Source organism: Lepisosteus platostomus, chromosome 9 (assembly GCF_059453375.1).
Source record: "Lepisosteus platostomus isolate fLepPlt1 chromosome 9, fLepPlt1.hap1, whole genome shotgun sequence".
NCBI classification, from domain to species: Eukaryota; Metazoa; Chordata; class Actinopteri; order Semionotiformes; family Lepisosteidae; genus Lepisosteus; species Lepisosteus platostomus.
In genome coordinates, this window is record NC_142619.1 from 51,989,250 (window position 1) to 52,017,208 (window position 27,959).

At 35.4% G+C, this 27,959-nt stretch overlaps 2 protein-coding genes across 2 annotated transcripts in view; one reads left to right on the plus strand and one right to left on the minus strand.

Moving 5' to 3' along the window:
- The window catches only part of LOC148655204 (inosine-5'-monophosphate dehydrogenase 1b), a 74,216-nt gene extending 54,989 nt beyond the window's left edge, over nt 1–19,227 (plus strand). Inside the window, exons 17-18 of the transcript XR_015941215.1 lie at nt 14,851–14,926; nt 18,572–19,227. The gene's annotated coding sequence lies outside the window, so the exon portion shown is untranslated. The remainder of the gene's footprint in view (nt 1–14,850; nt 14,927–18,571) is intronic.
- prrt4b (proline rich transmembrane protein 4b) lies at nt 1–27,572 on the minus strand. Its single transcript, XM_088645500.1, has 4 exons — nt 27,258–27,572; nt 21,381–22,416; nt 14,889–15,014; nt 1–3,136 (listed from the first exon to the last, which is right to left on the minus strand). Exons 2-4 carry the CDS (start codon nt 22,321–22,323, stop codon nt 1,167–1,169), a joined length of 3,039 nt encoding a protein of 1,012 aa, XP_088501626.1. The 5' UTR covers nt 22,324–22,416; nt 27,258–27,572; the 3' UTR covers nt 1–1,166.
- Between the last annotated feature and the right edge of the window lie 387 nt (nt 27,573–27,959).

The following is a 27,959-nucleotide window of genomic DNA, read 5'->3' on the forward strand; positions in this document are numbered from 1 at the left end:
TAAGATTCAATAAAGATTTAATAGTCTATCTGGAACATATTTAAACATATACTGTAGCAGTTTGTCTAATTGAACAAACTAGGCTTTCATTTACAATATTACAATAAACATTGTGTCAAACGTCTCTTTTCACACATGCACATCCACAATAAATTGACTTATTAAGGTAAAAAATGTACACCTTTTCAAACAAAGCTGAAAGCAAATAAATGCTATTATTTAATCCTAAAACAATAAAATTAGTATGTTTTTTCATATAAAAATCAAGAAACAATATACAAAAAGTATCACACGTCTTCAAAATGCACAAGTGCAATGGTGCAGATGCTACAGTCCTTGACTACAGACTTTTAGCCTTCAGAACTTACCAGTAGATGGAGCTGCTACAAAACTCTTATTTTCAGTGTGTTCTTTTCCATATCATATATAAATATATTTAAGAAAATGTTTTAACAAAACCATGTAGGAATAAAGGCTGTTAATATAAAATGCCATTGGATGTTTATATTCACTGACCGCAATGAGGTACTTCGACACTATGGATATTGCAGCAACACCAAAACGTCTTAACAATAATCAATATTATTTGCTTCTATGTTTTTATATTCCAGCTAAAGCTGTACATAATATATGCATGAGACTCATCAATAAGTGCTTGATTAAAATCACAGTATGATTAATTTATATAGGTAAATAAGAGGAGGACTGCAACATTTAATTTTTTAATAAATGTTAAAAATTTGAACATTTCAGAAAGGTAAATCAGCCCAAATGCTAATTTCTATACATTAAGGAAATTATTGAATGAAGTCTTTATTGATTTCTGCCATTCGATGGGCTCATTCCCCAGAAATAAAGCCTAAAATATCTCCATAAATTCCAGGCCTAGATTAAAACTAAACCATCTTCTAAGTCCTTTCTGAGTAAAGCCCCCTGTAACTTTTGGGGATGCTAATTCTTCCAGGCCTTGAAAAGGAGGAACCAAGATTTAAAGAAAAAATCTAAGCCTTTTCATTTGGCAATATTTTATTGTCAAGAAAATTAGCTGGTATGCTCTTAAAAGCAAATGTTAGCACCTTTTTAACACTATGATTTCTTCTGTATTCTAACTTCTTCATTTTACTGCCTTTACAGTGCTTGGTCAGAGTGAATTTGATCACAGTGTCTTACAAGTCTATGGTATCACTACAGACACTCAGTGCATCAATTTGCCTGCAGACATTGATGAATTCTGCTTGAATGGCTAAATCAGGTTCTCCAGGCTTGTCCAATGATTCCCGGGAAGAACATTCTAAGGCTTGATAACGTCTCTGAAATTGAGAGACCTGATTTAGGTTTGTCTGGGACAGGTTGCTTAGCGCGATTTGATTACTACTCAGGGAGGAGTAACCCATCCTTTCTGGACTGGAGCAGAGCACCAAGGAAGATCCATCTAAGGAGACTTTGTAAAGAGAACTGGAATTGCTTCCTCTCCACTGTTCTGTGGAAGATGTTGCATTTAATGTATTGGAACTAGAGACAGACCTCTTCAAGGGTGGGACTGCCTCCATCTCTAAGCAAGAAGAAGTTCTGTACAGACCTCGATCTGCTGCGTTTTCCTTAAAAACTCTTTTATCTGTTGTGTTTTTCAGGTTGAGGGAAAGGTTACTTGAACTGTAGAGCTTAGTGTTCTGGAAGAGGCTTTGAGGAAAAAGGGCTTCGCTAAAGAGGGCTTCATCTATGCTGCGTCTCAGATTTATTGGTGAAGGGGGTCGGAGGTCAGCTGTGGAGTCACTGTCAATATGTACACTAGTGAAAGAGGATTTCTGTGAATTAGTTTTGGGCTTCATATTTAGGTCCATGTCTTTTGCTGTCAAGACCCTGTTGCTGTGATATAAAAGATCAAGCCCATCAATACTGCTGAGGTGATTTTCCACTAATGTATAAAGTGGAAGGCATTCTGATTCACTGCGAGCAATGGCATCACAGATCACCAGTTTTTCCTGCTGAGCTGAAGACCACTGGTAGTTATTAGGAAGGATAGGTGACTTCATCGTAACATGGCGGTGGGACAGGCAAAAGATGTTTGACCAGCAGGTGCGTTGAGGTCCATCATTTGAACAAAAGATGGGATGCATGACAATAAGGACCAAAGTAAGGCACATGCCAACCTCACAAATCCTGCAGCTCAAGTGAAAGGCCCACCAGGGCCAGGGGTGGAATACTTCCATGCCTCCAAATCCCAAAGCATGGAGCATGGCATATAGCTGAAGACCCGCACAACATAGTGCAAACATGGCAGAGAAAACAGCTGTCACTGCTGCACGGTCCCAGTCCTTTGAGTCTGCGAAAGGGCATCTATTATATCTCTCTGTTGGTGGTGAAGTGTTATTCAGATGATAAATGTGCTTGGCATCGGCCCTCACATAACAGTAAAAGATAAAAAAGGATGCTGACATGAGAGTAGTCAAGATCACAAAGGTTCCTTGAGATACGAAAAAAAGGCAAGGGAGCCGAGTGAAGATCTGCAGCATTAGTATGGACCCAAATGTTGCTGAGAAATGCAGAATTACGAGGATGGTTAAGAAACAGGGATGCTGAAAAATGGAGTACGACAACTGCATCCTTGATCTCATGGAAAGGAGCAAAAAAACTATGCCGAAGGCTGAGGTGAGACATGGAAATGGCACTTCATAAAGGAGTAGAGTTCCAGTGTCAGGCAACTTGTCCTGGTGGCTGTAGGCATCATAAAATAGTGAGAATGCTCTACAGCACCCTGTTATTAAAAGGAAAACATTGACCATTGTGAAATAGCTGCATCCTGAAGGGCACCGAAAAGGGAGGCACAGCAGGTTTAGAACAGAGAGGAAGGCCACCAGAGAAAATAAGGATCCTAGTCCATAGATGTGGGCTTCCCATGCTATCCCCCAAGTTGCCATCGCCGTGTTCCAGTCTGCATGAAGAGGGACAAACAGCTGGGGAGGCAAAAGCAGAAGGGGGTTGTAGGACTCATTAGCTGCACCATCGCTGCTTGGAAATGCAGGGCTCCACCCGTCAGAAGAATTGCAGATCCCAGTCATATCCTGGTTGCAGTCAGGCAAGGTGGACGATTCGTTAACGGCCATCTCTGAAGGCCAGGCCTCGTTAGAAAGTGCATCTGTGAAAAAATAAAAAGGATCAATCAATCGAGGTTTATTTATCAGTGCTCGAACAGAACAGCATACAGCGGTGTTAAGAGGGATTCAGAGTTAAAGGACGGAAATTTAGGGATTAGGTGAGGATTACGATACAATAAATGATACAATTGCTATTTACAATACAATTACAGATTGTGCGGAAGTAACACAAGGATAGGAGGTATTTAGCTTTCATACGTGTGCAAAGTGACAGGAGGGTGCCGGTGCACCCTATCAGTTCAAGTAGGTTGCCTATTCGCCAGCAAATATTTGGGTAATTGCAGGTGTCTGCTGTGGTTGGCTGTCTAGGCAGTTGGCTGGATGCAGAATAATGAGACACCACCTATGCATGAGATCAAATCTAAGGAATAAATAGTATCTGAGCAAAGAAAGACAAAGGCAACAAAGACAAACTGTATTATTGTTCTGCGTCTTATACTGTATGCATTGTGTTATTTCAATTTTATAAGAAGTAAATGTGTTCATGTAATGTGCTAATGCTGTTGTTCACTCTTCATTGTCCACAGAGGAATTGCAGCATGGAGGAGGGGTCAGAAATTCCTCCTGAGTCGAGTCAAAGCCTATAATGAGGCTACAGGAAGCACCTTCTCAAATAAGAGTTGGATAGTTTATTACAGAAACGTAATTGCTATACAAGTTTGGTCCCAAAATAGCAGCAAAGCACATTCATAGGCTTAAATGAGTGCCCTACACTACTTAATGGTATCTGATTATAATTTTTTTAATGCAAGTTTTGAAAATACAGATTCTTACTGACTTTTTTTCCAAATTAAAAAGTGGTATTTTCAAGACAAAGGTTATGGAAATAAATTTCTAATTTATTTAGTAGAAGCACATTCTGGCATATTCCGGTGTTAACAGTGAAAAGACAGACTGCAGCTGTATTTGAATAGCAAATAATTATTGCAGATATTCAAAGATGTAACAGCTTTTCCATGGATTTATATTAAACTGTGATATTAGAAAGTGTAGACAAAAATGTTTCAAACTAAATCAAGTTTGCATTTGGACAAAGCAGGTGCTTTTAAATGTCCAATTGTTTCATTTTATTATTCATTTTAATGGTTTTTCAAATGCTTTTACACAATTGTTATCTGTGCCAGAAATGGTGATTATATATTACAGTACATCAAGCAATTTGGCATTTGGAATATAAAGTATAGTTTTTGAGAATACACACCAAGGTTAGAGATAGAGCAATATTAGTATTTTACTTTGCAGTGAGTTTCCCTTATTTTATAAATGAACTAGATTAATTTTCTTTGTAAATAGATACAAAACAAAGTTTTAATCAAAAATAGGAAAAGGGTACAATATTGGCCACTGATGGAGCTCTTTGAGCTCTTTTGCGCAGGGAATAATACCAAAACTACAGTACAGAAACATGAATTTAGCTTATTGCCAAATTTTGCAGAACAGAATTATCAGATTAATTGCTTGCTGGTCATTTTAAAAAATGGATTTGGATAATACCACGTTTAATAAGTACCTAAATACAATCCATCAATTAAATAGATTTGATGTTTAATGCCAAATATCTTTTTAACAAATTTATAAGTTTTAATTTAGCTTGATTTTTTAAATTCCAGTTTGCAAGATAACTCTATGTTCTGCAAACACTCCAACTGTACATTGTTTATTAATTAAAGTTTAAATTCTTAATCTGCACTGCATAGATTTATAGAGATGAAACAGCCATTAAAACACTCTAAATATGTACCTTGTGCAAAAACCTTCAAATCACCTTCCAAATCCAGGCCAGTTATTATCATTTTGTTACTCTCTAGTGAGTTTATTTTTAATTAAAATAAACAAGGTGGAGCTTTTCAAGACACTTCTCCTCCTGGAGCTCCCCACTGCTCCAGTTAATCTGAATTGCTGAGGAGGTGGAAGAGAAAGTAGAATAAGCGCCCTAGAGCTGTAGAGCATTTACAGAATTTTCACTTGAAATACCAAAAACAAACATACTCACTCTTCCTGGAGTAATTTATTAAAACAAGCCTAATTTATTGAATTAACATGTTATAAAAATGGAAGGAATATTTATTAAATTTATAATTGCTGAAGCTCTACTGTGTAAGATGCAACCTGCATACTAATCTATGCCCCATTTATAGTAAAGAAAAAGAAAGTGACAGTTGATTAATCTTCTAATTAATGTCTAAATAAAGGAGTTTAGGACATGTATGCTCAAAAACCTTTACAAGAGAATGAAGAGATATTTAATTGTACAATGTAATAAAAAGTATGATCTGTAACTTTGTTTACTGATTACGGGCTGATCCTAAATTTATCCTTTGATGGAAAAAGCCCTATAATGGTCTTTGGCTTTTCAGCTATAACCCATCAATTTGCGAATAAGGTTTACAACCATTTCAGTCTATTTTCAAATTTATTACTGAGGACAGAAAGAGTTCTTTGAACGGCAGTCAATAATTTATCGATGTGTTCCTGTTTTGGCTCTCTGTCTGTCCTTGTTGTTTTGGAACTTAGGTCAACCTTTAATACTATTGTCTGTTCTAGTCTGCTAACCAGATGAGAACACACTGTCTCAATCTCTACAGGTTTTGTTTGAAGAAATACAGTTTGTACAAATTTGTTGTCAAATTCCATTCATAATCTGGTTTTATTCTTCTTGATTCTGGTCACAATTTACTTGGTGATTCTGAGAATATTCTAAGAATATTGGTGAGATTCATCATAGGCTTGGTCTATGCCTTCGTTGCTGTGCTAATGATACCCAAAGCAGTGCATTCATAAAGCCTTGGAACCAACTGTCTTTGTACTGTCTCAATGTTCTAGAGATATTATTAAATGGGCAAAAATAAATATCTGCAGTCTTCCTTGAAGTTTCCTGAAAGTACGTCTCTCAAAAAAAAAACATGGTTACGTATGATGACTAACATTCCACATAAATTGTACAAATATGAAAATTGTAACTTGATTATCAAAGTTAAAATTATTATTAAATTTAAAGAGAAAATAAGGATTTTTAAAATTGAAATCAAACATTGCTTAGGTGGAAAGATGCTGACAAATTTACATAAAAATCTAACTTATTCTTTAACCTCAACTTCTGTTATCTGGAAATTTTAAATGACTACAGTCTAGCTGTCTAATTCTTGATGCGACATTGACCATTTTATTAATTAAAAACAACAACAAAAGACCATTTTGTAGCTAGATTGAAATAATAATATTAAAAGGACATAAGTTTAAAATCTATAAAAACAATACATATATATTATTAGCAATGATTGATGACCAAAGTGGAGTTTAAGGCTGGAAGTGAGTATGATATGAGTCGAAGCTGTTGTACATGTGAAAACTATTTTAAATGTCAGTTTAGTCCCAGCAGAAGAGATGCATCTCTTCAGCCTTTGGAAAAAAAAAGTTATTAAATCTTGATGCATAACAGTGGTATTATTGGGTTTAAAAGGTGGATACATTTGTAAAAATTGCTTAGTACTAACATGTTTTATATACAGTAGCTAAACTGGTTAAATTAAGGGTGGGCCTGGGTTCAGCTCCTGGAGTGGTATCTCCATGGAGGTTGCATGATCTTCCCCTGTTTGCATGGGTTTTCTCCAGGTACTCCGGTTTCTTCCCACACTCCAAAGATATGCTGGCAGGTTAATTGGTTTCTGTGCAATTGGCCCTGGTGTGAGTGTGTGCATGTCTGTGTCAGTGTGTGCTTTGTGATGGACTGGCATCCATTCAGGGTGAATCCCACCTTGTGCACAAGGCTCTGGCTCCACTGTGTCCCTAAGTTGGATAAGCGGTAATTGAAAGTGATAATGTAGTGATAATAGTTCAGGTGGGTAGCTGGAGACCTTTGCTGACATTCAATAGAAAATTTACATTAAGTGTAGAAGACAACAATAGAGTTTTAGCTAAATAAATAAATTGACAATAACAGCACAAACTGGAAGGATAATCATTCTTGTTCATTTCATCTGGAAAGTTTTTATATATGAAAAATGTGATATAAAATAGAGATTACTATTCTTGTTAACAACACTCACACACTCCAATAACCCCTAAGCTTATCAAAGTATCAAAGTGCAAATTTAAAGTTAATACCTATTATGAAAATATTCTCAATATTACAGATTTGTTAGGAAATTCATTGATATAATAATCACTACATTTGTACAAGTTTGAATGACAAACTTCATGCCCACAGTCTTCAAATGTATCTGAAACAATTAGCTATTTGCAGTTCTAACCAATCCCTTATTTAGATGTTTAGTATTTCTTTTCATCACACAAATGTTAATTTTTTGTAGTTCCACCCTGTCTCCTTGTGTACAAATGCAATGTATTATTTATTGTTCTTTAGAGACAACTCCCATAGGTGTGTTTATTATTTCTGCACGAGATAATTTCCTCCTAAAGAAAATGTGTTCTAAAAATATGCTGACCGAGGCCATGAAATGATCATTGTGATACTGGAAACTACATAGTTGCATTATTAGGAAACAACCCTCCGCTTTGCTAATTAAAATAAAATTATTTTCCTGGGCAAATGGAAGTGTGCTGGATTCAAAATCCAAAGGTCAACACCAGTATTGTTCTAAGAAATTTGATAGTTATTGTTTTGGATCAAAAGTGACCTAAAATACGGTATTGAATTTTAAAATGAGAAAAACTTTGTTATGCTAGTGAAGATCTTCAGCTCAATATGATTCATATTAAACAAAGTGAAAATGGCTTTATATTTAGTTTTATTCTAATATCAGAGGCCAAATGTATACGAATTCTATATTTTACTTAAATTGAACTCCAAATCACCCATTGAAGAACTGTTTTTGATTGCATATTGCTAGACACAGGAATATGGAGAATAATAAAGCTGAAAACATTATACAAATTTATAAACATTTTCCTAGACTACAACTATGAGTTCCTTCATTTTTTATTTTAATTGCTTTGGACCTGTTTCATCTTCTATATGTTTATTTTTTCATTCTGATTTTCATGAAAAATTTGGTCATTTTTAAAATAACAGTGACATAGTTTAATTGTTCGGGCGGACACAAATTGGGGAATATATGCTAATATGCTAATAACAGGAAAAGACAAATTTCTAATGCAAGAAATTGTATGTGGCTAATAAAGTGATTTTATCTTACCTACTGTATATCATCCCAGAAATGTTCATGGAATCACAACCTGTGCATCTTAGACCTACTTGTGTTGTTACAGAAGAGTGAGAGCATTTATACACCTCAGAGCACAGTTGTCATTTTACAGTTTAAAAATGATGAGATATAAAAATAGGAACTAACCAGGAACAACATTACAGCAGATAACGAAAAAAAAAAAATTACACTTGTTAATATTTTTATAGGTGTTGTCCCTTTATATGAGTACAGATACTGTTAGCTCTTCCTGTAGTATCAATTCCATGACTAGGAACTGTTATGTTAACTTGCAGTAGTTTTTCATGACAATTCTGTGTGTGACATCTGTTCTGGTCACCTTCCAAGTGCTTTTAGAATACAAGTAAATGGTAAATACATTTGGACAATTGTTAGATTTGCTTGAATATTTCTTATATAGAATATTGTAAAGAGAAAACTGAATTACTGAGGATACAAACAAGATTTAACTAGAACAGATAAACTAAAAATGTGTGAGGGTTCTATTGTTCTCTTGTAAAATAAATATTGAAACATTAGCTTTGAAAAATATTGATAACGGTAGCTTCGATCTTTTCACAGAGCAAAGAAAATGTAACTGATTTCCATTCCACCATAGTATAAATCTTCCAGATTACCCAAAGAAAACCTTAGAAAATGTCTACAATCAGAAATAGAGATTAGTGTGCTCTTCACAAAACCAATGGTAATGCTGCTGAATGTTTGCTCTGAGTCTACACGGTAAATGGGCACTATTTAAAATAATCAGTAGCGTGCACAGCATTTACAGCAGGGCTGATGTATTTCTAAAATGTCCCAATGTGACCTTCACAGCAGCTGCAAAGCAGTGGAACAAGGGTTATTTTCTTAATTGTCTAGCTTGACAAACTGTAGCAAGTTCTTTAGGTGTTTTTTACATTTCTTCATGCTTTGTTCCTGTTTGCCATATGTCCAGTACATACAGTACTGTATATGAAAAATGTACATATTTACAGTATAAACATCATGGAAAGCCAAAACAAGTTAGACTCTTTGTGTTAGAAACTGAAAACAGAGCTTATCAAAAAACACAGACACATTTGTTTTTTAAATCAAAGCCGAAGTGACCTTCAGTGTGCTCATGGTTTTTCAATCCTACAGCTGGGACTGTTAAAACATGGGGCAACTTAGCAGTGTAGATATTTCTCTGTTAACTTCTTAAAAAGATAATATACTTTTCCCAAAGCAAAACACCAAAATATTAATCTCTCATTTGTTTATATATTGCAAAAATTAATAATTCAAAACCATGAAAATAAAAATGAGAAACCATGTGTAATACAGTGTTTCCCCTTTCCCTGAAAGTGAAAGTTTGCAGATCTAAGAGCCTGAATGAGATTTCTGTCCTTAGTACATCCTGTATTGATTTGATTTTTCATTTCACACTTCAACTTCATAACAATTGATAAAATTATTATCTTTAAATAACATATATCTGCTTAATGTTTAATTCTCCTGTCAGAACAATGGCTCAAGAAATTAATAACACCTTAGCTGTTCACCACAGTGAGCCGACAGAACATTCTGTGGCGGTGGAGACCTTTGCTGATGACATCACTAAGTCTAAACTTCAGGCAGTGGTACAGTTTGCTTTCTTTAATGCTAGTGAGTGTGTTTCCTCTTTTTGCCTTTTGCAAGAAAGCAATGTGCAAAAATTGTGCACTTCGTGGATGACCTTAAGCAATCATCAGCTGTGTGATTGCAGCACATTCCTGTTGCTGAAGGTGTCTGCAGGATTCCTGGAAAGTAGGTCACTGGCACACTTTCTCTGAAATAGGTATACCCATGCTGGGTTCGTTTCTTGTGACCATCTTGTACATCCATCCGTTTTCTAATGCTTCATCCAGTACAGGGTCACGGAGGAGCCAGAGCCTATCCTGGCAAGCGGCAGGGGGGACACCAGTCCATCGCAGGGCACACACGGACACAAACACTCACACCAGAGCCAGTTTTAGAGAAGCCAATTAACCTACCAGCATGCTCCGGCCTTTGGGAAGGGGATTGGGAGGACCCAGAGGAAACCCACACAAAAACGGGAAGAACATACAAGCTCCACACAGACATTACCCCAGGTCCAATTACCCCAGTGCCTAAGCACTGCTCCACTATCTTGCATTGCAATTGAGATTCACTGGCTCTCAATTTGAGTGTGTTCAAAGAGATTGAGGGCCTTTGAATTTTTTTATACCCATATACCCTTCTCCTGATTTGTGCCTTTATACAACTTTATCTATAATTTGTTTTGAAAGCTTTTTCATCTCCGTGGTTTAATCATTGCTTGAAATTCTCTTACTGAGGAACCTTACAGAGATATGTGTATTGATTCTGAAATTATGTGAACCATTCACATTCATTGCACGCAGATAGAGGCCACTCAGCTAATTGTGTGCCTCATTAATGTAATGTTGTGTACTTACATTTATTTTGGTTTGGCAATACTTACGAATTCTTAAATACTTATGCAATTATGACTTTTCTATTTTGCTTTCATATTAATCTATTTTCTTCATTTTGTGTTTTCTTTGAATGTTTGGAATAGGTGGTGTATATAAAAAAATTAATTGCTTCTTCAAAGTATCATAGCTTGATACTTGAAGCAACAAAATGTGAAAACTATGCAAGGGTCTGAAAGTTTTGCTTGGTAGGTTATATACTTATTAAGATACAGGACTCCACATTGTATCTCCTTATACGTTGATGACATTTAGCTCTATTTTGCCAATGTGTTTAGCTCTCTTCCTAATCTCTTAAAGTTTTTTGGTTCTTTCTTTAGTTACAAGACTAGCTGGACTAAGTTAGTTTTTATGCCTTTGACATCACCTATAATGGACACAACCTTTGTTACAGCTTTTCTATTTTTGCCATTGCTGAGGCTTTCATGTATAAAGTAATTATAATTTGTAACATTGCTGAAGAGTGGAATGGGAACCCTTGATAGAATATTGACAAAGTTGCCACTTCACATTACTCTGCATGGTAGAATATCACTATATGAGAAATTGGCGTTCTTTCAAGGGTTAAATTCCTGTTTGCTGTGGTAACAGTCACTTTCTCTTAAATTAAGTGTGAATCTTAAAGGGGAACTGCAGTCCCAATTTTTCAGACCGGTTATTAAATCTTGGTAACAAAAAAATTACAAATTTCAAATTAAGCACAAAATTTGTGAACTTTGTCAACTTATTGTTGCCATGTTGACGCAACTTACATTCAAGTTCCCATGAATTGCCATGTAATGTGGCCCTTCCTGCTCACTAGTCCCAGTAATGAATAATGTAATGGGATGTATGAGCATGTTGTGGAGCAGACATTTCACAGCCGGAATTTTCCAAATGTGATCTGCATGCAGAGTTAACAAGCAAGTAGTATTTGTTGGCAAAACCATCTTGAAAGCCTGCTTGTTTACAATGTCATAGGGTGCACACATCACCGGAAGTTTTGTTGCCTTGTTCTGAATTGCAGGTGCTGTGCATACCTGGAAATTTTGTCTGTCTTCTGGTGTAAATTGGAGGCTTTATCAAGTTGATGTGTATATTTTACCATTACTGCAGCTTGAAACGCACTCATCAATGCTGATGCTTTCTAACCCTGAAATATGAAACTAGCGTTGCAGTTCCCCTTTAACTCACTATGTTCTAAATTTGTTTTGCAGCAGCAGGAACCTCTGAATCTGATTAACTACTCTTGGCACCAAAATAGGCTAGGGGTTCGCCTTGACAAGTATTCATTTTTTTTTACTGGCCCTTCCCACTCAGTGCTCTTTAACTGTAGTTCAATACAGTTACTCACTTCTGCTGGAAACCATAGAAAATAATACTATGCATCCTTATCGGGGATCTACAGAAGGTACAAAGAGCTACAAGATCTTCCCATCTTACCTAAAGCACAAAAATCTATTGATGAGAATTGGCAGTGTAATTGCTAACACCAGGTTAATTTAGAAGCAAACCTTTATTTACTCAATCACCAATATAGTATAATTATGTTTTATGACTGATTCTCATCCTTTTGTCTGTTCCCTTTGGTGGACTTGTGGTGTTTTAATTCTGAAGGACACGTTTGGTGATTCTGGCCTGTGTTCTTTCCAGGACTTACAAAGTCGATATTCTCTTCCACGTTCTTCTAAATTTTATACAGTACCTCTGGCTTCTTTCATAGTTTCATGCTTCTGGTGTTCCCAGTGATTCACCTCTCCTCTCTCGCCTACTATTGGATCTATTTAATAAATCTCAAACTGTTAAAAAAGGGTTTGCTTCAGCAATGTACAGTACATTTGTTTCTCACAGTATCTCAACAGTAAGAGTTGATTATGTGGAACGTTATATCAGACTGGGAGGTGATCAGTGATAATAGTTTTTGCATCATCCAAAGGCTTAGTGCCTCAGCTCATCCATATTAATTTTTACCATAGGTCCTCACTCCACGTAGGAGAGTTCATATAAGGTTATTAGCACATGCTACCTGTCAGCTCTGTATATCTGGGGTATTGAACACTTATTTACGTGTTTGGGAGGTTTGGAAATATGAGGGATCTTTATTGGGCTATATATTCTTTCCCCATCCTCACTAATTCTGTTAGTCTCTGGTATGTCAATGATGTTATTAATGCTCAACAAGTGAGTTTTATTAATAGGGATGACTGCAGTAAAAAAGGACTATTCATAGGACATGGATAGAGTCCGCAGTTAATTTTTCTTGTGTTTGGTTAGGATATTTACGTGATATTTTACTTATATACAGGTCCATAGTTCAGCCACACTCAGCCTCTCTCTTTATATTGGGGGTTTGAGACACTGCTATTGATTAAGTAGCTCGGATGATGTGATGTTTTGTGCCTCCTGTATTTCCTGCAATGTTTTATTTCATTAATTATCACAAACAATACAAATGTTTAAATTTTTGCAGTATGAAGTCTATCACAAAGGAAAGTCTGAGACTGGGGAGTATTTCACTTGATTATCCACACATTGTCAATATTATTAAAAGTCAAAATATAAACACATTTTAAGCTAATTATGGATATTTTATTGCTTTTTACTACATATGACTCAATTCATAGCTTTATGTCTACAGAATTATTAATAAGAAATTATTTTAGAATATATTTTAAAAATAAATACTTTAGAAAAAAAGAATCTTATTAAAACGACTTTTCAACTTCTATCCTTGATATTTTTGACGAATGCAGAATTCAAGATGCCTTAGAAATCACGTATTACAGAAATAAAGTTAACCATTTTTACCACTGTTGACACCTTCATACAACAAGGTATTTAAATGTACAACACATTGCTGAACAGTGGAAAGGACAATGCACTCAAAACGTTCTTTTTATGTGTTGGCGTATAAGTAATTCTTGATGAGTCACTTTATACTTCCTTATGAAAAGGGGGGTATATTATAATTTATTAAAACAACAGTTATTTGGTAAGACCGATAACTAAACATTTTCTATGATTTTTGAATATGTGAATATTTCTTTAGTAAAATTCAAACAGAACTTGTTTTCTGAGACCGTAACAATATATAGTATGCAAAGGATGAGGGGAGAAAAAAAACTAAAAGACAATTTCCACAAGTTGTTAAGGATGTGGTTATTAGTGAGTTAGGTTGTGGGATGATATGGACTTTTGCTTTCTCAGGAACTGATAATCTTTATGTTGTAGAATAATAGGTGAATGCTGTGAAATACTAATAAATATGTATGTTTACTTTCACATTACTAAGTGCTAGAAGGCTTATTGAATAAGCATGTTTTACATACGTATAGTGACCTAAAAAAGTCTTCAAAGCCAACACAGGGGTTTTTGAAGAAATGGAAGATTACAGTTATAGACTGTAAAAGTTTCCCAGACATGAATGTCATTGAGACTCTGTGGCTTTATTTCAAAATTGCTATTGCAATGAGGAAACAATGTTCAAAACTCTTATACTGTATGTTGAATGTATACGTGTTTACATATGTTGAATTTTGTAGAATGTGCAAAGCTATAAAGCAGGTAAAGGCTCAGCACATAAAATAAAGAATAGTCCACTTTCTGGAACTCTGAAGTAGGAAATATGAAGTTATTTTTATTTCTTATGTTATGTAAAATTCTGATGTTTTATAATGAAGCAGAATACCATCTTTAATTTCTTTTACTAGCAAAAAGAGAATACTGCATACAGAAATTGCTTTCTTTGATTTTGTTAGTTTTTCTCAACTGCCAAAACATTTTGGTTGCAACTACAGTAAATAGGGAATCCAAATGAATCGGGAATTATTCATCTGAAACCTTTTTTTATTATATACCTTTTATAAAATAAGTTAAAAGTTGATTGATCCCGAAGGGAAATTAAGGATAATAAGTATAACATATGATATCAAAATAAGTATGATAAGTATGATAACCTTTTTGTAATGTTTGATTGGCTATGAAAAGAATTCCAAAAACGTGATAATTGTTAAACCCTTGATTTTATTGATGGTCAACTCTTACTACTTTCTCTGCCAGGGGAAGCTTGCAATGAGACACAACTGAGATCACTGTACCTGAAAACTGTGGATCCAGAGCCGTGAAAAGGGAAAAGGTAGGTACTGAAGATCCAAGCCGATTCTCCTTCTCAGAGCTGTTGTCTGGTTGGTTTTCAGATTCAGGGTCAGACTCAGATAAGATTGCTAGAAATTATTTTAAAAAGTAGAAAAAAAATAATTAATGAAAGTATGAAAGTAATCCATCATGCTTTGCACAACAAACGGGCATTGAAAATGGAGATTTAACCTAGTTGTGTCAAACAAATCCCCATCATCTGCTTAATCAGCTCCATCCATCTGTATCTGTACTTTAAATAGTTTATTAGCTAGTATTATGTTGTGCTGAGAAATCAGTACAACTAAAATTATCTTATAAAACATCATTATAAGAGTCAATTATTTTCTCTAATAAAAAATATAGCGAAAAACCATTGTGAATATACTGTATGCTTTGTTTGATATACACACAAACCAAAAGCCAAGCAATCCTGTTTCTTAAGGCTCAACACTAGTAGTGTACTAAATGACTTGACTAAAATGAAATGGATAAATTGTTGATTTCTGCCCTCAACACTGTAGTGTCTGGGTTGTTTGAATTGACAAAAAACAATTAGATACTGAGACAGTGAACACAAGTAATACTTTAGGGCAGCTAGTATTCAGGGAGTCAGATCAATGTCAATATGCAATCTTATTAACACAATAATAAAAAGTGCAAAATTAACCAAGAGTGAAGATGCATATGAATCAAACAGGTATGATACACAAAAACGGATGATCAATAATCCAGTGATTTCAAAGATACTAATAACAGGGTTAAATACATTGACTATAAAAATAGTTATTGCAGCCAAACTTGTAAATTAGCCAGTCTTATACAATTTCTGCAATATCCGTACACTAGAAAGATAAGTAAATATTCAAGTACTTTTGCTTTATTAAGATGAAATGGATGAATTGTCTGCGATTTCGGCCTTCTACACTGTAGTTTTTGGATTGTTTTGAATAATAACTGAATTTGCAGGTGTTATTATGTTACCACTGGTGAAAGCATACTCATCCAAAGTAAAAGACTTAGTCAGGCTATCCAGATAAGGTTTAAAAAAAATAACAGGGGGAATAGCTGGATCTGGATGCAGCCTGTCCAGTCCTTGACCGCCAGCTCTGTCCTGCAAGGAAGTCCTGCTCTGGGCCAAAGGATGACCAGCAGGTGCAGGAGAAGAGAGAAAACCGTTCCTCTTAGCCTCCTGCTAAAAACAGCTTCTCACATGACAAGGATTCTGTGTTTAGCTTTGCACAAAAGTCAGTGTTCCTGGAACATGCACAAATCCCAGGACTTGGAAACATTATACTCCAGAACAATTTGAAGCTTTACAGTATATTACAGTATATGCCAATATTCAGTGGTGTTGACAAAACCAATACTGAGAGCTTGTCACAAAATTTCTAATGTGGTGGAGGACGTCTTGAGTAAACTTCTTGTTTATGTATGGTCTCTCGATCTGGCAGTTACTTTCAGCTCAGTTAGTTCTAGCTGATGATCAGACAAAAGCAGTCACAGCCAGGTGATTTGTCTTGCTGTCAAGTTGCCAGGGGATTCCAAAAGAGCATCCCAAACTATTTTGCTTTTAAGTTGCGTTGTCACAGGGGCCGACTGGTAGAGATGTCATCAGATAGCGTATCCATCCCAATGTGGCACAATTCTCAGTGGATTTATGACAGCTACCTCCATCTGGGATACAAGTACAGAGGTGTCTCCCTCTTGGAGAGGTAGACAAAGAAGTGTCAAAGTGGAAACTTCATAATTGGAAGAGTCATGATGTGTCCAACTTCTGATATCCTGGTTTATGTTAGCAAGCCAGCGCAATCTGACTTATTGTGTCCCACTGCATTCCTAAGAAAATGACTCCAAGGGTGCCATGGTGATTTTACATTTAAGGCAATAGAAACCTTATGAAACTGTTGCTGAACACTTACAACACTATTAATTATAATAGCCTTACTGTTTTGACACCAAAATATAATATTACTCTCACGAGGGAACCAGTCCCTAAAAGGTTACTTCACTGTACTCTGAATCACAATTGTTAAATCTTCTCCTTCTGTTACCTCTGTAGTCTGATCAGTTCTGCTGCTGAAAATAACTCCTCGACTGCTGAACTGCAGTTAATTGGTCTCTGTTGTCCACTGTCTCATCTTCTCTGCTGCATTTCAGAAATGTTCAGAATATTTTCTATTCAAAATGAAAACAAGATGAACCCTTGCACAGATTGCATAGGAGAAAGACCTAGGAAGGAGAATAGGGAATGAAGCTCACTTCAATACTGTTTAAGGGCAAAATTGTTTCAACCTTGCTTGCAATATTCAAAGTCATATTGTTGACTACTATGAGTTCTGAGCATGGAGCTGTGACAGCGTGTGAGCTGCAAAAGAATATGTAAAGGTTAATGAAAAGTAGAAAGATGATGAAACAAGAATGTATTGTATATAACATATTCTTTAGGTATGTGGGTGCATGGGGGAAGTGTGTTACTGTGGTGGTTTGTAGCCAACGGATAAATCAATTTCTATTCTCTTGGCAATGTGCTGATTTGCATATTTTTATTGTCAGTTGTCAACAGGTTTCTCTCTGTATGATGATTCTGTTTCTGTTTCATCATGAAGAAATTGGAATGCATTTTTCTAACATTTAGCAACACGCTTACAGACAGTCTACTACAGTATATATGCTCTGAAGAACTAAATCTGCTTGACATTTGGACATCTTTTAAATTTGAATAACTGAAACACAATATGTTTATTATTTCAATTGAAACTAGGGCCCAAGCGCTGTGAGGCATTTTTATTGTTTTATAATTATAAACTCTAAATGGTGTTTCTTCAGGCTCTGTAAGAGCAAAATATAAAGTCATACACACATGGAATTGAAAATGTATACCTAAAAGGTAAATATTTTTGGGTCTTAATTTAAATCACTCCTCCAGCAATTAATGACTAATGTGAGCAGATAACCCTATAGTGCATCTACTGGAATTATAATAATAACTAAGAAGCACCAAGGCACATGCATCTCATTTTCAATTGCTGTCTGTGATCTTTGAGTCAGTGCTGATAGATAAGGAATTCAATGAGATTAGATCAGTATACAATCTCTCCTCTCTTCATTGCAAGAATAGCTCTTCAGTAAACCTTTACAAAACATTATCGTCATTATTTTCACTGATATCGTTATGTGTCTATTTTGGCAAAAACACTGTATGTAACGTATATAAATTATATGTGTAATTTATTTTTTTTAATATGTCATGCAATTAAATAATATTTCACATTATTATTATTTTTTTACCTCTTTCTAGCCCATGTTCAAGGGAGTGGAACTGCTGTCACGTAGTAGGACTGCATACAGTACTATGCCAAGCACCAATTAAGGTTTCCTTGACTACACCACTGCACTGTATGGTAGCCAATTACTTTTACATTTCCACTGGGTTGTATCTGAAGGTAGGGGTAGTAATAAAGGCTGTAGAAAATAGCACAATTAAATCTCCACATAATGGTCTTAAAATATAATTGCTGATAGAGTATTTTTACAGGTTCGTTTCCAATGTTTATGGTTGCTTTTTTCTGATATATTAATGAATTCTATAAAGCGAAGTATTTTAAGAATTCTTTACTTTTATGTAACTGTTTTCATCCCTTAGGATTCCAACATGCTTTAGATTTAGGAGAGGATCCACCTGGGAGATGGGAGATACATACAGTAGCAGCCATTATGCACCAGCACCCCCATAACAGCTATTCCAGCAGACAAGTGAGGAATTGCTTCACCAATTAAGGGGACTAGAGTGGCTGTACTGTGAAAGACCAGAGTGGAATTACAGATGGAACAGTAAAAAGCTGGAGTTGGAGAGATTATTCATATTTGAAATAGCATCCTATCTATGTGGACCTCACTAGAGAACAACTGTCATCGAATCTTATTTAATGTACAAATATGATTGGATGATATACATTATGCTTGCAGATTTTTTTGTATTTTAATGAAAACGCAGCAAACTATTTGATCATGCTTCACTGTACAAATAAATTCTGATAGGAATTCATGTCTAATGCATTTATGTCTCATGAAACCATATATTTAAAAATGCCCTGCAAAGAAGAACTCCCAAAATAAATTACTGTATAAATATTTCATATGACAACTAGTGTAGTGCAAGTAGGCTTGCATGAGCTGAAATTGAGATTGATCATTTAATCTTGTAAACCTATGGTGTTAACTATCCAGTACAAAATGCTGAAATAATGTGATGTAACTCAACAAACCTTTGAAATTACAATAAAGATATGTAAAAATTGATACCCCCCGCCCCGTCTTGATTTGCAAGAATACCAGAGAATGTACAATGTCTTGGTAACAGGGAAAGAAATGAAGGTAGACAGTATTTCTACATTTTCATTCTCTGTTGCATGTACAACCTTTATAGGAGACGAAATGTCCTTCCTTTGGTGCCTCACAATGTCATTTTCTTGTGTAGAGACTATTTTCATTTCTTAAGAAAAATGTAAATCTTGTCTTTTATCTACAAAAGAAGAAAGGGACAGAGAATAGGGAAGAGGGTGGAGGGTGTACTGCAGATGCTGTGTAACATGCTCAGCATCCATGAAGAGGTAAGGAGTTTCCCAGAGGATTTGGCATATAAATGATTCCGAGTGCTTGTGGAATACTGATACACACTGCAGCTTGCATGTCAGGATTTTTTTTTTATCATGTTCCACCCCACAGTTATGGCAGGGTCAGTCATAACCTGACTTCAAACAGGTGCTTTGCTTATTAAGAATACTAATTAGACACGACAGTCATGAAGGAAGGGAACTGCTGCCATTTGCTGCGAAAGCATTGATTTTAGGACTTTTTCTGAATTCCTGGTTTCCAGTCTGGCAAAGAACAGAAAAGCTTGACAAAACATCTTTTGGTTTAATGTTAAATTAGGATAATTTCACATTTTGGGGTGAAAAGAAACCAGAACTCAGTGCTCTGCAAATCAGGGCCCAAGTGTCGATTCTGACTACTAATTAGAAGATTTTCTGAATAGTTATCTTGCCCATGAGATCAATATAGGATAGCTAAAAAAGCTAATTCTTCTGTGCTGACTTGATTTTTTTGTCAGACAATGAAAAATACAAAGATTGTTCTTCTCCACATCATTTACAGATCTAAGAGGCTACATTTTATACTACAAAACACAGATCTATCAGATTAAATCAAAATCATCATAGAATTGTTTCTACTTAGAAAGTGAAGAAGTAGAAAACCTGCACTGTGTCTTGAAATCATGTACAGCGGAGTATTGCATGTATATGAACCTGTAGAGGTTAATTCCATGCTGAAAAAAAGCAGCACACGATTTCAGCTGTTTGCCCTCCTTGAGGTGTGTGGAAAAATGGAGGAGAGAATGGTAAAATGAATATAAGAGGTGTGTGAGGAGGACATGAGAATGTGAAAATGAGCATGGGGATTTGGGAAAGAGACCCAAAGAGATGGGTATGTGAGCAACACCTTCTGGCGGAATTGTGAAAGAGTGAAATCTGTAAAAACAAATGTATAGGTTAAATAAATTTGTTTTTTAATTAGACGTTGGCTTCTGCTGTCATTCTGGAATAAGTATCCTTGAATCTCCGTGAAAGGAAGCATACAGAAGGATCAGCGCAATCGTGGCAGAGTGTTACAATGGGGAAATGTCAGCATAGCTTTCTATGAGACCACATATTCTATATGTATTTGAAATATATACATATCTACAGTTCAAGATATATGCAATACAGTACATTCACATACACCTACCCGGCATGTTGTTATACACGTACATAACCCCTTTCAAGATCAAAAGGAGGGCATGTTTGTCCAGAAATCACTTACAGAAAGTGCCCTGCCACTTACATTGGTGAAACGTATGGTGAAATGGTCTCTCATTGGTGAGACGGAGAGACCATTACAGTGATCATCAGAACAGTGAGGAAGAGGTATGATGGAGTCACACATCTATACAAGTACGGTGTATGTCTAATTGAAGTGTGCCTTTAAAACAGAATTTAAATAAAATCTTGTTTTTATAAGTATTATTTAAGTTATAGTACTTAAAGTTCAGATGATGCAGATGAGTAACTTGATCTGTTTTTTTGAGTAGAAGCAACTTGGCAACAGTTTTCTAAGCATGCTCAGGTCTTTACACTATTGGTGATGGACAGATACAGAAGCGAAAGAGCTCACTAAAATCATTTTAGAATAAATATTTTTTAAATGGAAGATATATTCTAAACTGTCTTAAAATTACATATCACATCTTTGGTACATAACTGACAGTGGAGATTGGCAACAGTTATAGGAGGAACATTTTGGATCTTTTTTTCTACTACTAATGTTTCCATCAGTAGACAAAATTATTTACATTTGATGTCTCTTGATAAGTCCCCAGTTATTTATCAGAGATCCAAAGAGATGATTTTACTTACTTTCAGTTGTATTTGTGGTTAACACTGAGGATCGTGTTGATTTTTGTACAACATCTTCATGCATCATCTTCTCACTGATGGTTGTTGTGGCCCATCTCATGTTTTCCTCCACTGGACTCGGGATTATAGCATTTTTAGATTGATCAAAATCTGTTTTCGGTTCGGTCTCCTTAATTTTCTCATCTTGGATAACTGCTAGAGTAGCTGTTGTTGGCAACACAATGCCAGCTAGACCAGCCCCTGTAGATGACTCATTTAATGAAAGTAAAGGTTTGCTTGTTGTTATATTCACCATACTAGAGGCTGGCTCACTAGAGTTTTTATTTTGAGTAGTATAGACTGTTGATCCCAGCATTTCTCTCTTAGGTGTTGGCGGCGTTATTTCATTAGTAGTAGCAAAAGTGTGCACAGGCAGAGTGGTTAGATAAGGAGTAGGTTTACTGTTATTACTGAGAAGACTGCTTACAGTTCCACTGTTAGTAAATTTAGTTATAGATGTTTCCTTTCTGTAAGGAAAAGTCTCTGTGCTAGATCTTGTGAATTCAGCATTCTTCAGTGTAGACTTGATTATAGCAGGTTTGAGTGATTGATATCTTTCAGATAATCTATCAAATAATGAATTAGTTACTGAAATCCCTTCTGTACTCTTTGGAGTTGTTTCAGATTTTGTGCTGTACCTTTGAAGATCAAGAGGAAAACTGAAAGGTAATAGAAGCAAGAAAGGGGTTTTGGTTTCCACTGTTAGATCTGTGGGTGTCCAGGATGGCTGAGACAAGACACCCTGGTTTTCAGATAAAGACTGGTGATGATCATTAGAATCAGTCTTTGGTTGTGGCTGAGGTGAAGTGTCTTCCAGTACATTCTTGGCCAAAGTTCCAGCAACAAGTGTGCCAGATAATGAATGCCAAAGAAAGAATATCACCTTCCAGACTTGAACAAGCATAGTGCTTTTGCTAAAACATGAAACTCTAATCAGAAGTTGATTTCCAACATCTCTCAGCGCTCATGGGGCTTTAACATTTGGCAGTTGATTCACCTACAAAAGAGAGAGATATACAGGTGAAAATGAATTCCATTTAACAGTTCTGTTCTTTCATGACAAAGTATTTCAGTGTTAAATGTGAGTTCGCTGCATTGTCTTCTGTGTACAATATGTATAAATATAATGTAAATGTATCTAAAAAATTAATTCTTACAGTTCTATAATTCTATTATTAAACACTTTTCTGATAAACTCCTCAAGATGTCATTTCACTTTAGAAAGCTAGAATAAAACAGTGTGCACTCACAACTAAAATTAGATCATTTCCAACTTTTTCAAATAAAAACATAGTAAAAAGAAGGTACCACAGATTAAAGCTCCATATAAGTCAGCGTGGGTATATAGTGATTTGGTTTATATATTCTAAATCCTGAAAAGTTGACTAAATCAGTTCAGGGGTCACTCGAAGGAATCAGCTTTGATACAAGTATCTATGGATACAGGTTTAGAATCACTTAGATCAGAAAACAGAAGGTACGTTTTGTTCCACTGAAAATTGTGGATGTCTGCAACATAGCATGTCTATAGCCATGTTGTTGGATTTGAGTCTGTGGATCCTTCTAGAAAGCAAGAGATTATTTCTTACAGGATGCCACATACAAATAGATTACTTTGTAAAGACAAACTCATTATGCAATTAGCACCCACAGCAAGATGATCAAGTATCGAGTAAGATGGGTCAGAACGTAATTGTTGGGTTCATTTTTGTACTTACGATTGATTTGATATTTTGTCAGCCATTTACAGATTTTGTTTCCACTGGGAAAAGCATAAGCCCTTAAGTCATCTGTAAATAAAAGCCCTCTGGAGCACTTCGCAAGTAGTTACTGTCCACAGAGCAACAACTAATTGCAAACACGTCTGAGTCAATAATTAATTGCTTGTCATTAATTACCAATACTGTCAGGCCTGGCATTTATTTGATTTTTAATGTTTTTACCTCAAAATTAGTTTAACAAAGTTCATTGCTAGACAACTGTTTGAAACCCTGTAAGGATAACATGTAAATCATAGTATTAAAAGTTGACTTCATAATACTGTAATCAAGTTTACCCGGTTTATTCCTGTGATCCTGTGGGTGTACAAGGGTTTAGATATACAGTTAAAGAGTCATGCGGACCTATGAAGCAAGCTCCCCAGCCATGTTCTTCAAGCTGATATTCTAGCTTCTATTAAGAAATGAAAAATGATTGGATTGTAACAACCAGATAGGATAAATACTGTATGCCAAATGGCCGATCATTTGTACTGTATCTGTTCTTATGTTCACTCTTAAACTGCTATTAGTTGTAGCACAACAGATTTTAGATCCTTTCAGAGAAATTAAAACACAATAATATTTATTATATATCTTTGTACATTGCTTTTGCAGATTAATAAAAGACACATTTGCACATTAGTATATTAGTGTACTTGATGGAAACTGATTGTCTACATATACCATTTGGGGGCCTTTAAACAAATAATAAACTATAAAGATAGACAAAAGAGTCTAGACCTACAGTAATTTCATGAAAATACCAACAATCTTTTGAAACCACAAACTACAATGTTCCATAGGCGGTGTTCCTTCATTTGTATGTGAAGATATGCATCTCCAATAAGATGTTTAAAATATCATTAGTGGATGTAACACACTTATTTACTCTTATTACTACTCTTATTTACAGATTGGTGTTCATCTGTGATAGCATTTCACAGTTTAACATCATTTTCAAACAGAAGGACACCATACTTTTCAAAGACAACTGTCCTGTTAAATCATGTTTAAGTAATTCATATTTTTCACTTTTCTTCCAATGCAAGCTTAGCCAAAAGCACTTACATCTCTTCCAGCAAGACAGATTAGGCCTCACAGAATTCAGTGAGTTCTCTACATTTCTGTGGCTTGATTTTTGTTGTTGAAGGTAAATACCAGTATGCACCACAAATGAAAACATTCTGAATAATAGTACATATGTAGAGCATTCAACAGAGAGGCCTTTGTCCAAAAATACATAATTCACAGCATGTTAAATTAAGGGAATATGATTTTAATGTATAATAATGTATATTATTCAAAAATACATTCTTATTAATTGATGTACAGAATGTTGAAAGCCTGTATTATGTTTTCTTTAATATTTTCTTTATACTGTGTAAGGACATTATTATCAAAACTCTTATTTTTTAAAGCTTCTAACAGTTACATTTAAAATATTTCATTGAATATGTACAAATCACAAACTCTTAAAAACCTGTTAAAAAACATTCACAATATGAAACATTAGTTGCAGAGACTCATCTCCAATATTACAAAAAAAGTGTTTACAACAGAAAGATTGAATTCAAAGCACTACTATGCCTTTGGAATTTTATTATAAAGTAACTAAAACTATATTTTCTGTCTGGCCTGTAGTAGATATTCCCTTTGCATAAATGGAGCAGTTTTGCTAAATAGCTACATGTCTAACAAAAGTAGATTATTTGTGTTAACAGTTACTTTGTAGTGACAGCATTGGAGCATCTTTGTTGTGGAAAATACATTTGCATATTTTGCATGATACTAGGTATTCACAGATTACAAAACAAAATGGTTGAATGGACACAGCAAACAGACAGTGTGGGCCCTACAGTGATTGTTTTGTTTTTCTGTCACTGTGTCAATTACCTCTTCTCTCTTTTCCATTGTGAAAGAGAACCATCAAAACACCCCTTCAGTTTGGAAGCTTTATTTCTCTTCCAGATTTGGGTTACAGTTAAGGATTATCATCATTTTTGCATGCAAATTTATAATCTTGAATACTAAACACATTCATCTTTTTGGCAAATGCAGGAACACATACAGTTATCCATGAATGCCAAATATTGTAGTCATTTTGTGACAATATATCCTGTAATCTTTGCTTTATGAAGCACCACTTTCTTTATACTCTTAATTAATTTTTATGTAAAAGCAAATTAATGGTTGTTCATATTAAGTAAACCTTTCTACAACTGCATTTCTTCAGAAAAAAAAACCCTTTCACTACCTTTAGGTAGAAGTAAAGTTTACGTGCATGATTGTTAAAGTTGATAAAGTGAAAATGACTAAACAATATTGGTATTTGTTCAAAATGTTCTGCATCCTTCTCAGACACAAATGTGCATTAGACAATAAATATAATATATGAGTCACTTATTTATTGTGATTAATGTGGATATGTCATGAATATATAAAAATAACTCTTGTCCTAATCTTTGGTAATGTAATGATAGCATTGCTTCTCTGTAATGTGTAATTCAGTTTAGGTACATTATGACCCATACTCCACTGAGACAGAAACAGGTTAGGAAAACATAAAAAGAAATTAAAATCCGTGTCACCAGCTGACATATTAATGACAGTCATAAGGAAACATTTCAGTCAGTGCATCAACAGTTAAATGATTCATTACATGTGTAGAATTAACCTCATTCATTCACAACATTCTTCCCAGTTCTACTTTGCTACCTGACATTTGAGACAGAAAGTGTGCTCTACAGTGTGCATTCCACAAAGTATTGTATTGCATTTATTGAATTAATTTCAAAATTAGCTAAACCTAGGATTGGTGTTTTATTTTACTTAGGAGTCTTGGGACTTCAAACAATGAATAGAAACAGCTATTTTGGACATGCTATTATTCAGACTCAAAATGCATTTTCTGCATGAAGTATCTTTGTTTCATCTTGTAACAAGCAGTGTCCATGTAAAATTGTTTTAAACATTTTATTAACAACATGCATCAGACACAACATCACCTGTGAGTAGAGGCAGGCACATACTATCCTCAATTAATAATTGCCTCTTAATTTAGCTGGGAATCGATTACTTCTAATCCTGCTTAGATGACCACAGATATCTAATGAAAGACTTTAGAAAACAAATATAAATCAATTGTCCCCACCAGCTATTGCCCTATATTCCATGCCCTTCTTCCTGCCTCTCCTTCCTGTCATCCAAATTATTTTATTCATTTGTTATTGTGTTGAACAGTTCTATGGAACTGTTTTAGTACTTAAAGGACATTCTAGTATTTCTTTTTTTAAAGAATGAAAAATATCACTAGCGGGTGTTAGTTTTCGGCATCATGTTTTTCATTGATATTTTCAGACAAACATTTGTTAAGGAATCAATATGTATACACAATTTTACTGGGATCTTATGTGACTATTTACAATATGATAGCATATGTTATGAGAACTCTCACTTATCTGGGCATACACAGTACAATTGAAAATTCTCAATGAAAACTCCCACGATCAGATGTGTGCCATTAAAAAGAAATGCTTCTCCAAATGCTTTAACTTGCTATTGCCTTTTATTCAGATCAGTGTGTAGTTTTTGTCATCTTTTGGGAACCCATATGGAAGAACCGAGAGTATTTTTGACAGTGTTTATCTGATTTAATGATTTGCCAAAGAGGGCATTTGCTTCTATCAGGTTAACATTTTTAAAAATAGAACAAAATGCTGTTCATCGGAACACCCACACAGCAGACGCAGACAGCCACAGACATACTACGTAAATTATGAGTGCATCGTCCTTTCCATTTTTCCTACAGCATGTTTTCTGAGACCTAACTTGTCTACAGATGAGCCAGCACTGGTTAAGACTGCAGCACAAATGACTCATTTTCATTTCAAGTCATGAACCAGCAAGGTTCATATTTCATGAAGCAAGCAAGAAAAGCCAGGAGGCTCCCTGATCTTTTCCAGAGTTGTTATCTTTTCTTTATGAAGAACAGGAACGGGTTCTGTTTATTCTAATGCACTGCTTTGTAAATTATCCCTCTCACCTAAGGCAGTTACAAGGAAGCAAAAGAAATACTTACTGTGTAAAAAATGGTATTAAAAACCTGAAATTCCCTGTGCCCTCTGCTGCGATGCTGTACAAATCCTTTTTCATGTGTGAGAAATTGAGTTTCAGCTTCCCTGCTCTCTCTCTCTCTCTCTCTCTCGCTCCCTCTCTTCCTCTGTCTCCCCCTCTTCTTCCCCCTGCATCAATCCGCCAGTGTGAAATTCAAATACACAATGCCTGTGGTCACACCTCACTAAGCAAATTATTCATTAGCAGTGGCTGCCAGTGCTGTGGACGCTGGGAAAGGGAGCCTCAGGAAAAAGGATGGGCTTCAAACACACCACTACTCTCTCCCCTGTTTCTCTCCACAGCAACAACAGCAGCATAAGCAGATGAGCCGTCCTAAGACGTGCTTTCAATAGTAGGTCACCATGCGCTTGTGACCCCATAGGCTTCCAGTGCTTGAAAGTGGCTTTTGCTTCGGGCAATGAGAACACTAAGCAGTCTGCAAGTTTTTTAAGGGACACACACAAAAAATGATCATTTAAATCCCAAGGGTGGTCCTTATGATCGAATATGTTATGAGAACTCTCACTTATCTGGGCATACACAATGGAAATTCTCAATGAAAACTCCCACGATCAGATGTGTACCGTTAAAAATAAATGCTTCTCCAAATGCTTTAAGTTGCTATTGCCTTTTATTCAGATCAGTGCATAGTTTTTGTCATATTTTG

What these genes read in the sequence shown, in the direction of transcription:
- prrt4b (XM_088645500.1), bottom strand. Translation starts at nt 22,323, where the DNA reads ATGCTTGTTCAAGTCTGGAAGGTGATATTCTTTCTTTGGCATTCATTA. An exon ending in AACCACAAATACAACTGAAA is followed by an intron (nt 15,015 to 21,380) that starts GTAAGTAAAATC and finishes AATAATTTCTAG; the next exon opens with CAATCTTATCTGAGTCTGAC. An exon ending in TCTGGATCCACAGTTTTCAG is followed by an intron (nt 3,137 to 14,888) that starts GTACAGTGATCT and finishes ATTTTTTCACAG; the next exon opens with ATGCACTTTCTAACGAGGCC.